The sequence below is a fragment of the Maniola jurtina genome, chromosome 14, assembly GCF_905333055.1.
Source record: "Maniola jurtina chromosome 14, ilManJurt1.1, whole genome shotgun sequence".
In the NCBI taxonomy this organism is placed as follows: Eukaryota; Metazoa; Arthropoda; class Insecta; order Lepidoptera; family Nymphalidae; genus Maniola; species Maniola jurtina.
The window spans coordinates 10802536-10817734 of NC_060042.1; the positions used below are offsets into that span (position 1 = coordinate 10802536).

The 15199-nt window shown below is 33.1% G+C and overlaps 1 protein-coding gene across 1 annotated transcript; it reads right to left on the minus strand.

Annotated features, from left to right (window-relative positions):
* Positions 1 to 1214: 1214 nt before the first annotated feature.
* Positions 1215 to 14993, minus strand: LOC123872106 (small subunit processome component 20 homolog). The gene is made up of 14 exons (XM_045916240.1): positions 14797 to 14993; positions 13777 to 14063; positions 12944 to 13277; positions 11618 to 12844; positions 8058 to 11530; positions 7646 to 7810; positions 6261 to 7308; positions 5653 to 5879; positions 5208 to 5373; positions 4741 to 4923; positions 3764 to 4300; positions 3201 to 3389; positions 2344 to 2598; positions 1215 to 1714 (listed from the first exon to the last, which is right to left on the minus strand). Exons 1-14 carry the CDS (start codon positions 14839 to 14841, stop codon positions 1526 to 1528), a joined length of 8325 nt encoding a protein of 2774 aa, XP_045772196.1. The 5' UTR covers positions 14842 to 14993; the 3' UTR covers positions 1215 to 1525.
* Between the last annotated feature and the right edge of the window lie 206 nt (positions 14994 to 15199).

A 15199-nucleotide genomic window follows, 5' to 3' on the forward strand; every position in this document is an offset into this window, starting at 1 on the left:
TATAAATAATTATAATTTAGTAAGTTATTTTTTTCGGAACACATTTTAATACTTTTTTTATACCTATACCTATATCTAACCTCTATCTATCTATCTATTTTTTTATACCTATATCTAATCTCTATTTAGATATTTAGCGCTTTTCCTACGTCAATAAAAAAATCACGAAGGTTTTCTGATAATCCTCTTACATATACAGTTTCAAAAGATTTCAGCTTTTATCTTATAAAGTGTTAAGTGTTAAGTCCTATAGCAACTTTGATAAATTAAAATCAGCTTTTATGCACCTTTGGAAAAGGCAATGTTTATAATATTGTGATGTATATTTTTATTACGATTAATGTTGTTAGTAATTGTGTTGAATAATTTTTGTAATGCATAAAGCAATATTACTTATTTTGTTTACTTTGTCTTTTATTTACATCTTTCCCGAATTCACAATAAAAAAAAAAACAACTATGCGATTTTTATCTTCAAGCTTTCATATTACATAACAGTACCCGGCAGGAAATTATTGTACATCGATCTTAAGAGATAGCGGTTTCGTAGAGCGTTGTCTCTATCGTTGATACCGACAAAACGTCACATAGATATGAGTGACAGAGACAACGCTCTACAAAGCCGTAATCTCTTTCTAAACGTCGATGTACAATATTTCTTGCCGGCTACTGTAATTTAAAACTATGTGGACATAGGGAACTGAGATAGGGAAATTATTTCTGCCATGTGACTAGAAATATATTTTGATTCATATGTGAGTATATTTTTTTAAATATGTATATTTTCAATGCATTTTGCAAGATAAGGTTAGATACTTCCGGATTCAATGGACAAAATCCATTAAAAATAATGTAAAGTATGAATCAAAATATATTTCTAGTGGTATATTTCTAGTCATGGTGGAAACGATTTCCCTTTCTCAGTTTGGACGCATTATACGTAGATAAGGCGCAACGCATACCTGCAGAACGAAGTAAAGCTGAGACGGACTATTTTAACAGTTAAAAAACTAGGCTTTATTTACTTTGCAATAGCGGCAGCGACGCGCCGATGCGGAGCGTGTCTCCTTTGAGTCTCCATCGTGTTATACCAATCTAAGCAGAAACTAAAAGTAAATAAAGTTGAATTTAAGTTCGATTTGTCTCTGAATTCTACTTAAGTTGAAATTATACACTCAAGACTCGGAATAAATAAAAAAATAAATACTATATTAATAATAATTAAATATTTATTTACAAAACAACATAATAAGTATGTTACATTGTTAAATATGTATAAAAACATTTCAAGAGTAACAATTTATTAGAATCTAAGCTAAATCAGGCATTAATAAATACCCAAATGCGACGAAATTCTTAGTTAGACGAAAGTCTTAAAAAGTAGCATTTATACAACTGCCTGAATCTTCAGGATCAAAAGAATTCGATCTATAAAACCAATTGGGTATTAGAAATAATCCTGAACGCGTAAGTGCGTAAACGCCACAAGCATTTTTTCTTTAACCTGAGCCTTAGTTATTAAATTGTTATTCTTCAGTATCTTTAAACAAATCGTCTTCAATATCTATGTCCTCTGCCTTTCGTTTCTTAGCTCTCGGCCTCTTTCCGTGCATCATTTCTAGTTTTATTTTCTTGGCTTGTTTCTTCTTTTCTCTCAACTGCAGTTTCCGTTTAGCAGCTTTTTCTGGATTGTTGACCTTCTCTTGTAATAATATCTGGAAATATTTAGGTTATTAAGTTTTTGTTAAGTTATTATAAAGTTTTATTATAATTTATAAGATATTGAAAAAAGTTTTCCATAGAGCTAAGTATATTAAACATGGCCACATCATAAAATGTATACAAAATATATCAAATTAGGTATCTGACGAAATCTTATTTTTTTTTTTTTTATTTCTACCAGAAAGTTGTAACAATAAAGAGAAAAAGAAAGAAAAAGACTCAACTTCTAGACACACCACACCTTCTACTTTATATATATTATATAAAAAATATTAACTTAAAAACTCCTCTTTTTCCTTTGTCTTGTTCTTATACTTTGTTTGATTTGTCCCCTACTATATTCAATTTTCCCTATGTTCCTTCTCAACTTCTTGCCGTCTAACCTGACCTTACTTACTACTTTATCGAATTTAATGATTTCGAAAACTAACCTTTTTCCGTTCCACCCTCTCTTACATTAAACTTCATCTGTACTTTAGCAGCCATCTTGCTAAACTCTATTTCCCCTTTTTTCCTTCTTAACTTCGTGCCAAGTCATGCAAAGGCATGACTTGGCACGAAGTTAAGAAGACGAGTAAAAGTACTTGTCTTATTAAATTTAATTTAATAGTTTCAAACTCACCTTTTTCCGCTCAGCCCTCTTTATATTAAGCTTCGTTTGGACTTCAGCAGCCATCTTGCCATACTCTATCTCCCCTATTTTCCTTCTCAACTTCTTGCCAAGTCTCCCAGCCAACTGCTTAGCGGCGGACGAAGGCCCGTCGCCGGTGGAAAGTTCTCGAACGATCGCCGGTAGAATGACGTCGACTATTCTGTTTATGTCAGTGGTATCGAGTGAACTGATCACGTGGAGCCACATTGTAAATATCGCTGTTCTCTGAAAATTGTAGCAAAATGGTGTTTAACCTATAATAAAAATTGTATTCTTATTCACTAATCACTAAATTAAGACGCAACTTGGCAGCTGTAAAACTTATTGACTATACTTTGTTTCATAAAAAAATAAAATTTACTTGTAGCAAAATTATTCAATGTGAATAACAAATTCAAAGGATTTTTCTTTAAAACAGATGATGGTTCGACTGAGTCAGGATTAAAAGCTTGCAATATAAGTATTGATGTACTTTTTCTTTTTTGAGTATGAAGTCTTTACAATCTTCTTGAGAATCGTGTGGTCTTCATCTTCATCGGTGCCCAGTCGGTGCGCGCACTTAGTTTAGGCACGCACCGACTGGCAGGGTCGCCATGAAATATTAAAACTTGTTGGTTGGTATTAAAATGATGGAGGACGGCGTTTTAGTAGACGTCTTTATTCGGTGCAGGCTTATGTCGACTCTTAAGGGACTAAACAGTAACTATCTCGAAATCTTACGTGCTATTGTTTAATTGATATTTCTTAATCTAACCTACATAAATTGTGCATCACCTTTTGTTTAATTTAACGCATAAGTAACCTACATATTACAGTATAATACTCACAATATACATAGAGTTTGGAGCTTTAGCAACCTCTACATTGATAGCTTTCCTCAATTTGAACAGTATCCATCGAATATTCACTTTTGCATTTGTGTCTTCATCCCTATCTTCAGTGTGTAATTTCTTTGAAAGAGCAAAGCACGGCATTGCGTGTACTAACTTCAAAATTTGGAATAAAACTGCTGTAACCTGTAATGGAAATAAATATTGCTATTAAAGATAAACTACGAACGACCCGGCTTGAAGGACCAAAAATAATGTTTCTTTAATTCAACGATAATTTGACTGTAATCACACTTGGTGTTGACTAGTGCAATCTTAATTTGAAGAGGGCTAACCGGAGAGGAGTATGCCAGTTTTATTAACCCCTTAAGTAATAAGTTTCTATGTGGCATCATACTGGAAAATAGCTTGACGACACGGCTTTGCAGGTAGGGTGGTAAGTAAGGCACAGCCGAAGACAAGACAAGATCTGAGCTGACATTCTGGAGTCAGCTTTTATTAGTCCCACAGGAAAAAGAATAGAAACAAACAGACAAAAAAGTTAGTAATTAAGTACAAACCTGGTCAGCCATATCTTTCGCCACATTAGGGGTGTATTGCGCACACAAATCCAAAATCAGACTCCTCAAAGAGTTTTCGGTATCATAATAAATAAACCCTCTATCGCTGTCCTTTTCTTTCAAATTTAATTCTTCGATATTGACATGAGATATTATTGTTCCTAAAATTTTCGCAGCACGTAACCTGACCCATGCATGAGGGTATGCCAATAGTATTTGACATTGCTGCGCCAGTTCATCATAATCGGTAACAAATTTCTTATTTTTCAAGCTAGCCGAGCAGTGTATAGTGATTTTATCGATTAAATTCAATATCTGTATTAAACTATGGTCCTTTTCTTTCTGTTTCTCTTCATCAGTCTTTTCGCCCTGATTGAGCTGTATTTTAACGAATCGACCCTCAGCTATGTCGTTATTGAGTAAGAGAATTTTCCCGCTGACTAAAGATAATATGTTGTTTAAACGGTTCTGAAATTCTTCTTGTTCAACGTTGACGAAACGTATGCTTAGCTGAGCTGCTAGCTCGAAATGAACGGGCTGGAAAAATTACATGGAACAACAATTTAATTTAAAAAGTATTAAAAAATCTGATTTTTAATATTAGACACTGTATATCTTGAAAACGACGGAAATATTGAGACAACTGTTAAAAATAGTAAAAGTCTTGAAGTTGAGGAGATACAATCATTTTGGGACTTTTTGACACATTTTATAAATTGCAAAAATTTTGGGGCTAGGCTACTGAAACATGGCAACAACCTAATCTGAAACATCGCATGAGTCATGACTACTTATAACGAAATATTTTAAGAGTACTGTTATGACTAGATTATTTGTACACATGCCTAAATAAATTATATGTATTAACAGGCGCCAGTAGTTGCATCTCTTTCACAATGTTGCCTGCTGAAAAGGACGACAATACTTTTCCGTAAATCAGTAAGTATTAAGTTAAGGATTTGGCACCAATATCTTACCTGTGAGTCCTTAAAGAAAGCAAGCACCAAATCAAACAGTTTGTTCCTCTCGAGAAGCGGGAATTTCTTCAACATAGCCTCTATGCAGTTGGCGGCAGCTTCCCTGCATTCTGGTGCACTGTCGTTTATCATACATGCGCCTAGTGATAGGAATAGATAGTCCGCGTGATTTCTTAACTGAGCCTAAAATTAAGGGACTTTGATTATTTATCCTTAATTATATTCTTAAAAATTTTTTTTTTGTGTTGGAATATCAAAAAACAGAGCCACATAGGGACCCAGCTCTTTAAATGAGAGAAAAAAAAATGTCAAAAAAGTTTGGGAATGTTCGGCAACAAAAGTGAATGAAATTGAGTGAGTGAAGAGATTTTAATTTTGTTAACGATGGGGCCGGCATATAGGCCACTAGAAAAACTCATTAAAAATATTAAAAAAAGTTTGCAAATGGTGATTAGATTGATACTCACAAGGTTTAGCTTATTGATGATCATATCAAGGAACTTCAAGGAAGATTCTCTTCCATGCTGCAGTTCGTAGTTGAGTTGAGTCACGAAAAACTGTATGTGCTTCTCCAGACGTTTGCCGGGAGAGTAGTGCGTGAGATAGCTCACGAATATCGCGCGAGCTTCGTCTCTGGATGAAACGTAAATATGTTTTCAATGGGGAACACCAATGTTTAAAAATGTTACTAGTCTTTATTTCTCTTTAATACATGCAGTATTACAAAATTTAGAGCGGTTAGAAGTTTTTGCATAATTTTGCGCGATACGGTTGTGTTAAAGCGGCAGGCTCAGCATCGTCCATATACATATAAAAGCATAATACATTAAGCTTTTAAAATCTTCGCGCTTTTAATCTTCACTCATTTTTAAAACTAATAACAATGGCTGAAACTCTAAAAAACTTTTTTACCTAGACCTCGCTGATTCACTAAGAATGCATATCCTAGAAACTTTCTCCATAACTTCGTGCAGTTCCGTGGAAACGAGTTTAGCCTCCAGTATAGCTTTGAGTAAGGAGAACGAGTTGGCTTGCTTCTCATCGTTCTGACAATCTTCCTCAGCGTAAAGGAGGAGCGTTTTCAATTGGTCTGCTTCTAAATTGTAGTACTTTACATTCCGTACTAATACTGTTACCGCCTGAAAAATTGTTTTATTAGAGTTTAAATTTTTCTCCTAATATTCAAATGGGTTACGAATTTAGCAGTCAATGATATCAAAATAAGTCTAATTTTTCACTCGCATTGAACTATTCTGTCAAATGAGATGTCGTTGCTTTAATTTTAGTACATATTTTTTGTTACATAATTAAGTTAAAAATATGACGTCAAATCCAAAATGGCGGATGTAAACAACAAAAATATAAAATCAGACAAATAAATAAAGTTTATAGAGTCAAATGAGGTCTCGAAAAAATCGTTAACCAATCCAAAAATGCTGTAAGTGTAAGTTTTAGTTTATAGGTAGAGCATATTTTAGTTTTTGATAATTTTGGTGATTAGGGTAGTCATGAATAATTACCTTGAATGCATTCCTCACCAGATGATAATTATCATTCTGTGTGCTGATCTCAAAAGTTGCATATTTATGTAGTATAGAGAATATAGTCTTAACAATGTCCTTAACCATTTCTTCTAAGGTAGGTGTACTTATTCTTACAGTCCACAGTGTAGCAATACATTTAAGAGCTACTGTCGATACTTTGACATGATCGCTTTTTAAGGCATCTACCAATAGCGGTATTATAGGGTCTACAAATGCTTTGCAATCCATCCGTGGAACCTTTTCTCTTTTAAGAATGACATACAAAATGTTCATACTAAATTCTACTAACACATGAGCATTTGCTTTCGAAGATGTCTTAACATTTTTCGCTTGAGATTCTTTATTACGTTTCGGCGTTTCAGGTATTATAAAACAATCTGGTTTTGCTCGTAATATTTTTTCTCTTTGCGCTTCCGTTAGTTCTCGTTTAGGAGCGCTCAAAACAAATTCTGGGATACTCTCTGAAGCCAAACCGCGGAGAAACACAAATAAATCTTCTATATCAATGAATTTATTCGTAACTAATCCACTTGATATGTGCATTAATGCTTCCTGAACCTTAAGAACGATTTTTTTCGAATGATGTTTTTGTAAAACCTCTTTGAAAGGCAGAATAAGTTTTATCAAACATTTCTCAGTTATATTCTGTGCTACTATCATTAGTGTCACGTAACTTTTCTTGCTTGGTTTCGCTTCTGGCGTTTTATAATGAAGTTTATCCACCTCTTTCTCCTCGGATAATGAACCAAATAGATCATTAGTACAAACATTGAGTATGTAATGAAGATTTTCGTTAATTTCACCAGATTTGAAATCGGATTTCAAAGCATCTAAGACTGTGTGAATTGTGGCAACTAAAACATGAACTTGGAAGCCTCTGGTAAGTAGTATAGTTAAATGCTCCAGTAAGATTCCTAAATATGACGTACCAACTGTCAACATAATTTTTTTAACAATATCTCTTGCTGCGCTTCTTATTTGTTTCAAGGGCGATTTTAGGAATGAGCATAGCTTGATGATAATGCTGAAATATAAAAAACAGTTGAAAGGCTTAGTACAAAAACGCCTCTTAATACTTGAGGGCAACTTAAATACTCATATAAGTGACGGTTTTTTGACATTTGCGATCCAAAGTACGAAGTGACAGTGTTCCAAGTTTTTAAAATGTAATTTTATTTAAGTTGTCTCAATATTCGTTTAAAGCATTTCAGCTCGAAAATTCTCAGGGAACTATTAGATAGTTACTAGTCACCCAAAAGTTTTTACACAGAACTGCAAAATAATCACTACTAGATATTAAGACCTAAATTATCATTTGATTTACAGTGCTGTTTGAGTATAGTAATTTCCAAGTCACTTACCCTGGAAGCTGATGTTTTAATATATCTCCAGGCAATCTTTGAAGAAGTTTAACTAGCGCCAATGCTATGGGCACCCTTAACATGTCTTCCTCTAATCTCGCTACGCTTGTGGGGCGACGGTTCAGTTTATGAGATCCTTCGTGTTCTGTTAATTTTCCTATCGACCTTAAAAACCATTGAACATGACTGTAAATTCACATTTTAATCTAACATTTTTAACAATTACAGGACAATCATGACCAGGGTCTAACATCATAATCAGATGTCTACAAATCATAGCTAAGAAGTAACCCGAATACCAGTTTTGATACAAAAAATCATATTGGAAGTTGAAATTATATGTATTGACTTGAAAAAATGCCGTCTAAAGCCATAAAAAACATATAACTTTGGTATTCGAAAATGGACTTACCTATTTAGTTGTGGTAGCAATCCAGAAGACAAAGATTTGATGATCCTATTAGCCACAGATGGCGAGACACTTGTCATTCTTTCATAAGCTGGTAGATTAGCTACTTCTTTACTTGTCTGTTCTTCCACTACATCTTCAGCTGACAATAATTCATTTTCCATTTCTTGAATTTGCTCCTCATTCTTTACTTTACTACTAATATTTTCTGGTTCCTCTTCGGAATCATCAGCTGAATCTGGATTTTCTGTTTTATTATCAACTGATTTCTCCTCTATTTTCTCGGTTTTGGCAACATTCTTCTTTTCTTTTCTAATATTAGCGGTCAATGCTTTTGGCAACTCAATATTTTTCGCTTTCGAAAAGTCAAAATGAAACGCATCCAAAATACCAATAAGTATACGCGTCAGTTGTTTTTGATGCTCCGATGTATATCGTAATTTATTTAAATAGAGCTTAAGTATCACTTCGTAATGATACCATGGCAGCAGTCGACAACATGTAGAAATGACTTCTATACAAGCATCAATCAGGGTGTTTTTGTCAGAGTATTTATCATCGCAGATATAAATTGTCGCTAAAGGTAGTATGAAATTCGTGAGAGTTCTGGGCGTCGGACATTTTGTCATTTTTCTAGCTACTTTAGAAAACTTTAGCAGTGCTCTGACTCGTCTATGAAGTTGAAGATGGCAAGAGTTATCGAAAAAGTCTACCTCTCTATCTTCTTTATTAGCTAGAGGCGCTAAATCAGATAACACTACGTCCGCATCACTACATTCTCTAACTAGTTCTCCCAGCAACATGATGCTTTCATTTCTTAACAAGTCATTTTTACTATCTCTTATCCCCGTGGATATTAAGGAAAGAACGGTATCCCGAACTAGAAATTGTCCATCAGGAGTCGATCTATATTTTAGGAGTAATTTGGGCAAAATCTTTTTCAAACATAATCCTGCACTATCACGTAAGCCTATATCTTTTTCAGTGCGTATGTAATAGAAACAGTTATTAACGATAAGAATCGCTAAGTCAACGTCGATTTCATCGGCATCTAACATTTGGTATATCAGTTTATATGCGTCCAATCGACGATCAAAATCCGGTTGTTCAATCCATCTTTTGTTAAAAGCGTTCATTTCAGCTATCACATGCGCTAATTTTTTTAATACCTCTTTATTTTCTTTAGCATTCTCGGCTATAGAGGTCAGTAATTTAATTAATAGTTTTCTAACTTCAACTGGCCCCACTTTGTTGAACAAAACAGCTATATTTTTAATATAACGTTGGGGATTTGTGCTGTGTCCGAGTAAATTTATTATGGTGTTGACTGCATGTTCCATATTTTCTTCTGCCATATTCATACAAACTTTCTTAACCAATATTGGTAATAAGAGATTAAGTAAATCATCACACATCTCTGGAGTTGTGACCATTTCTGTTACTCTTGATAAAATCAGGAGATCTCTTCTATTAACAGTATTAGATTTCGCTGTATTAGCGATTCTTCTCTTCATTACTTCCAAAATACTTGGCAGATGTGGAATTAAGATCTTACTTCCAAAATTAATGTCATTTCGATCATTTGCACTTATTTCTAGGGTGCAATATGACTCTATTTTAGGAATATCTTTTTCCTCTTCATCTTCTATCAGAGTCAAGAGCTTTTCAATCATATCTAAAATCATATTAACTACTCCTGAAGTAGTTTTAGGTGCCAATAAAAGTTTAAATATGGCTGGTAAGGCACTCACAGAATTGTCTTCTTCAGAACATGTTATAAGTAGAGCATAGTATCTTGGGTTCTGACACCAAATATTGAACAACTTTAGTAATGCTGTTGGAGAATGAATACCTTCAATGTGTAACCGAGTAACAAGTGGGAATATTAAGGTTTGGAATATAACAAATAACTCATCTTTGCTCCACTCATATTTTTCAAAATGATCGAATAATTTCGCTAAAATATTGATAGCCAGTACTCTTAGATTTTTCATTGCCTTGACATAACCGACATGGACTTTATCAATTTGCGCCAGAACACTAGCCAAGTTACAACAGACAGCGTAAAATATTTTGAAAAACTGAGAAAGCAATTCAGCTCCCATATAACCTCCAAAATATTCTCGTACAACATCGAACAAGTTTAGAATACTGTGTAGTTTTCCTGCACTTGTAACAGACTTTAGATTTACGTTGTTTAAGATTTCTGTATATATCTCTTTTGGTTGCATCAGCATAAAATCATGTACGTACGAGAATGCCATTTCAATGAACATTTTCTGTTCATTTTCACTACAACCACTCAAATATCTCATAACTAGGGACCTTCTCGTTTGGCCTCCTCCCTTTTTATCGGCACCTAATTTCGATGTCATTTTGCCATATAGAATGCGTAGTAATATAGGAATTACATGCTCTCTGTGCTCAGGCTGTATGGTTTGTGAATCCTCAGTTATTTTAAACTGAGTAAGTTCATCTTTAAATTTATTTTCATCAACTAAATTATGTAAGTTTGCTTTGTATGGAGTAACATTTTTATTTTTATAATTTAGTATACAATCTAAAGCATACTTTTGCAAACCAGGATTCTTATTTTTTAAGAAATCCATATAGAGTTCCCAGAATACAGGTTCTTTGTGAAGAGCTCTAGGGTTTTTAAACTGTGATAAAACTTGCATGATATTTATGAGTGTTTTGAATATCATTTTGCCTGAAACTGAATCTTTTGGGGTATCTTCAGGGATTTCTTCAATAAGTTCTTCTATAGCATCAGCAGGTTTTTCTTCTTCTTGTGTCATTTCTTTTTCGATTTGTACTTTGTTATGTGCTTCAATGTCTACTTTAAGTGCACTACCAGTGTCATTCCTTCGATACTCTTCTTCTATAAACTTCAAGAAAAGAATGACAACATCTCTATTTTTTGCTTCACACACTTGAATACAATTTGTCATTGTTTTCAAAATTAAATTTCTATAGTTATGTACATCTGGCCTTTCGGCTATGCTTGTATAGTCTATATAAAGGTCCTTCAAAGTCTTACTGTCACTTTCTATATCGTCTTCAAATATAAATATCTTTAGATTATGTTTTGCATTAGCGAAAGAGGATTCGAGTGCTTTATTAAATGTTGGCCAAAAGTCGTCAGCAGTCAGAGCATTACCGTAACCCGCAATAAATTCGACTACAGGTTCCCAAAGAAGTTTGAAATTCACATACAAAATTCCTAACATATAATTTAGAGCATAGAGATGAAAATCAGTATCTTTTGCTAATTCATACTGGATAGTATTAAAAGCCATCTTTTGAAGTAGATTTAACTGTAATCTATATTCTTGTATAGAGGGTGAAATAGATTCAACTGTGAAACATTTACTGAAAACTGAAAATCTCTCAGTTTCACCACCAACTTGTATAGTTTTATTGAGCTCCTCGACGTTCTCAAATAATTTGTAGATATGAGTCGTTAGTAGCCGTACCTAGAAACATAAATATTTTAAAATGTTTACACTAAATACACTATATTTGTTTATGAAAAAAATATGTATTTTAAAAAGAATACTTACAATATGAAAAGGTGATGACACATTTGGTCTTAGATAAGAATCTACTAATGACAAGAATGGGTACGTCAAACCATATTCATGTTCATATGCAGTTAAATATAAATCAAGAAGATTCAATGCCACAACGTAATTTGGGTCTGCAGCACATGGCAACATCATTGGTAGCAAAGTTTCTATATCACATATAGCTTTCAATCTTGAACAGCTTGATATGTGAATAGCACATTCTAAGGTGTTAGCTAACAAAAACATAATTTTTCTTGCACATTTTGATAGAGGAGTAGCATCACAGTGGAAAATACTTTCATTCACTTCTCCTTCAAGATTATAACTAGCTAGGACTTTTAAAAATTTCGATACAAGCTCACTTAGCTTCTTGATACAAAAATCGACATCAAGTTTTTCGACATGTGGTAAACAAAAGAGCAAATTCATCAATCTGTTTGGGTATTCCACAATATCCTCTAGATCAGCATTGAGAACATTTTCAACATGCTCCATCAATTTGGGAAGGTCTTTACCAAAATCTATAGGGTATTTCACCCATTCAAATAATTTCAACCCGCTTTTTGATAAGGGTGATTTTGTAAGACAGATTTTAGACAATGTTGTCATCGCATCGTTATCAAAATTAGACTGGATTACAAATTTAATAAATGCTGGAAGAATGTGCATATCAAATTGTGAATAATGAATGACATTTTGCACGAAATTTATTAAAATGTTTGGATATGGTAAAGGCAGAAGTACTTTGACTATGATGCCAGCATGTTCTTGAGATAAAGAAATATTTTTTGAAAGCAGCATAAGAGCACCAATCTGCGAGCATACTTCCAACACTGTTTCTGAGGATTGCTCACAAATTATTCTCACTAACAGCAATGCAAACTGTGGGGGATTCGTTAAATATTTTCCATGCTGATGTTCTACAACTTGTCCAGCCAATCTCAAAATGTACTCGAGTCCTTTATTATTCTCATCTTCTTTTAATATTTCTTCTGTATATGTTTGGATACTCTTCCAGAATATACTAAACTCTTTAGCTGATATAGCTTGTAAGCAGTCTTCAAATGTTTGTGTTAGGACTTTGAATAAGATTTGTTGATGTTCCTTTTTTTCTTTAAGATGTTGCAATAAGACTGGCAGGATGCTTTCTATGCAACTATGAAATTTATTACTAACACCTCTTATTATTTCAAATATCAGATGTCCACAACCTGCTATTGCCTAAAAATTAATAGATTTCATTGAAGTTACATCTAATATTAAAGTTTCAGATGAAAATTATAACTATTTGTTAACTTTTGTTTCAGATATTATACTTACATTATCATTGGTTTGCAGATAATTTAAAACAAGATCAATAAATTTATTTTTGTCTCTTATATCTCTCGCAACAAATGCAAAACTTTCTGCTGCAAAATTATTAATATACTGTGGATGTGCATCACTTAATAATGGAATAATCCTTGTAAGAACTACTCCAATATCTTTCTTCAAATAAGGTTTCAATGTCTTGAATAAAAAGGCAAGACACACCAAGGTCCATTCTAATCTTTCTGCATCTTTTGTGTTCAATAAATCTATTAGAATGTCTAGGAATTTGGGAAAATGTGGATAAAAATCTATTCTTAAATCTTTTGCTAGAGACACCAGAATTCTGTAACGCAAAGTACAATGTTTTATTAAAATTATTTATATACATTAATAATGCATGATTTCTTAAGATTAGGTTGACACTAGTAACTAAATGAAACCAGTGTAAGTTTCGGTTTTTCTGAAATCCTGAGATAAAAAGTAGCTTATATCCATATCCAAGACGCAAACTAACTCTGTACAAAATTTATGATGCTTGTCCTACTTCAGTGAAAATTAAGGTTTTTAAAAATACCATGGGAACTCTTTGATTCTCCAGGATAAAATATTGTCTGTGTCTGTATCTAGGGTGCAAGTTTTTTTGTAACAAATTTCATCATAATTGGTTAAAAAGACAGACCATAAAAAGGTAACAGATAGAGAGACAGACACACTTTCATATGGGTGGTAAATCCAAAGGACAATGGACAAAGGAGGATAGACCTAATGATATCCTTTAATGTTAAGGCATAAATGTTTAGAAATTCATTAAATAAAATCTAAATCAAATTGCTTATACTTACTCTAACAATGGTTGCAGACACAACTGATCTTCCAGCTTCAAATACTTTTCCAATAATTGCAAAACCTCATCCTTCTTGTGTATCAGCTGTGGCACAGTCACTATGCCATAGACTTCTTTTTTAAACTTCTTAAAATTCTCTGTCAAATTGAGGCCATGCCATTTCTGGAGCGCCAGATGAAAGTGACTCTCGTTTTCATTTGGCTGACTTGCATAGATATGCTCAATGTGGTATAAAGCTGCATGTCGGATGTCGATTGCATTTATACGTTCAGCAAAGGAAACAAACTGGAATCAAAAGGTTTTTTTATAAATATTATTTCTTCTTATCATAATGTGGCTAATTCTGTTGTACACAGTCTCTAATCAAAACTAAATCAAATGCTACTTTTTCCGCAGGGTGCATTATGAAAGGGATAGTAATTACATTTGAATCAGTCATTTCAAAAACTGCGTCAGTCAAGTTTTTTTCAAACATGCTTTTTATGCTTTGAATGCTTCAAAAATAGATGTAAAACCCTAAATAAAACCATGTAAGTCAGTAGGTACATTCCTTATATAGTTTAAACACTATATACAATAACAGCCCAAAAGTCCTACGAAATTTGTTTTCTATTGAATGAAACAGTTTTTATTGGCTACTTATAAAAAAATATATAATATGATGACTAAATTGGTTTTCGAAATGACCGATTCATTTAGTTAGACCGGACATTTTAGTTTAGAGATTGTTACAACAGAATAAAATCTAACCTAATAAACCAATTTATCTGTTTATTATTTCACTGTGAGGTGAGCTTGTAGTTTATTTTTAATAAATTATACCTATTTTGTTTATATCTGCTCTACTTATTAGGACATAATAAATTAGTAAAGAAAATGATATTTATTTATTTTTGTAAAAAATATAAAATTATAATACATGTCTGAGAATACATCAACCGATATCCGGCTGCGAAAAACCTATCCGTAACATCATAAATTAAGCATTTAAGTGCAGTTAACTTAGCAAAGTACTCACACGAAATGTGTTCGTCGTTTTGTGCTTTACAGGTTTACTTTTCATGATTAATTATTATTGACACTTAGCAGTAATACTTTAAATATTAATGATTAAACTAAAATACGGGGTAATTTATGAAGAATTCGCATATTTTCTTAGCAATCATCACCGAATCACAAAATCGCGAACTGCTTGAAGATAAACACGTGTGTTTGACATTGACATACGTCAATTTTCAAAGATGACAGTGACATTTTTTCTTTTTCTGACAAGTCGCCACTTGCCAGGTTAAAATAATTAATTAAATTAATTAATTAAATAATTAAATTCTTGTTTAAGGTGCTTATACACGGTGCAAGAAGTTCACGCTAGCAGCTTTCACGACACTATACAACACTCCAGTAGCATAGTGAATGCTAGA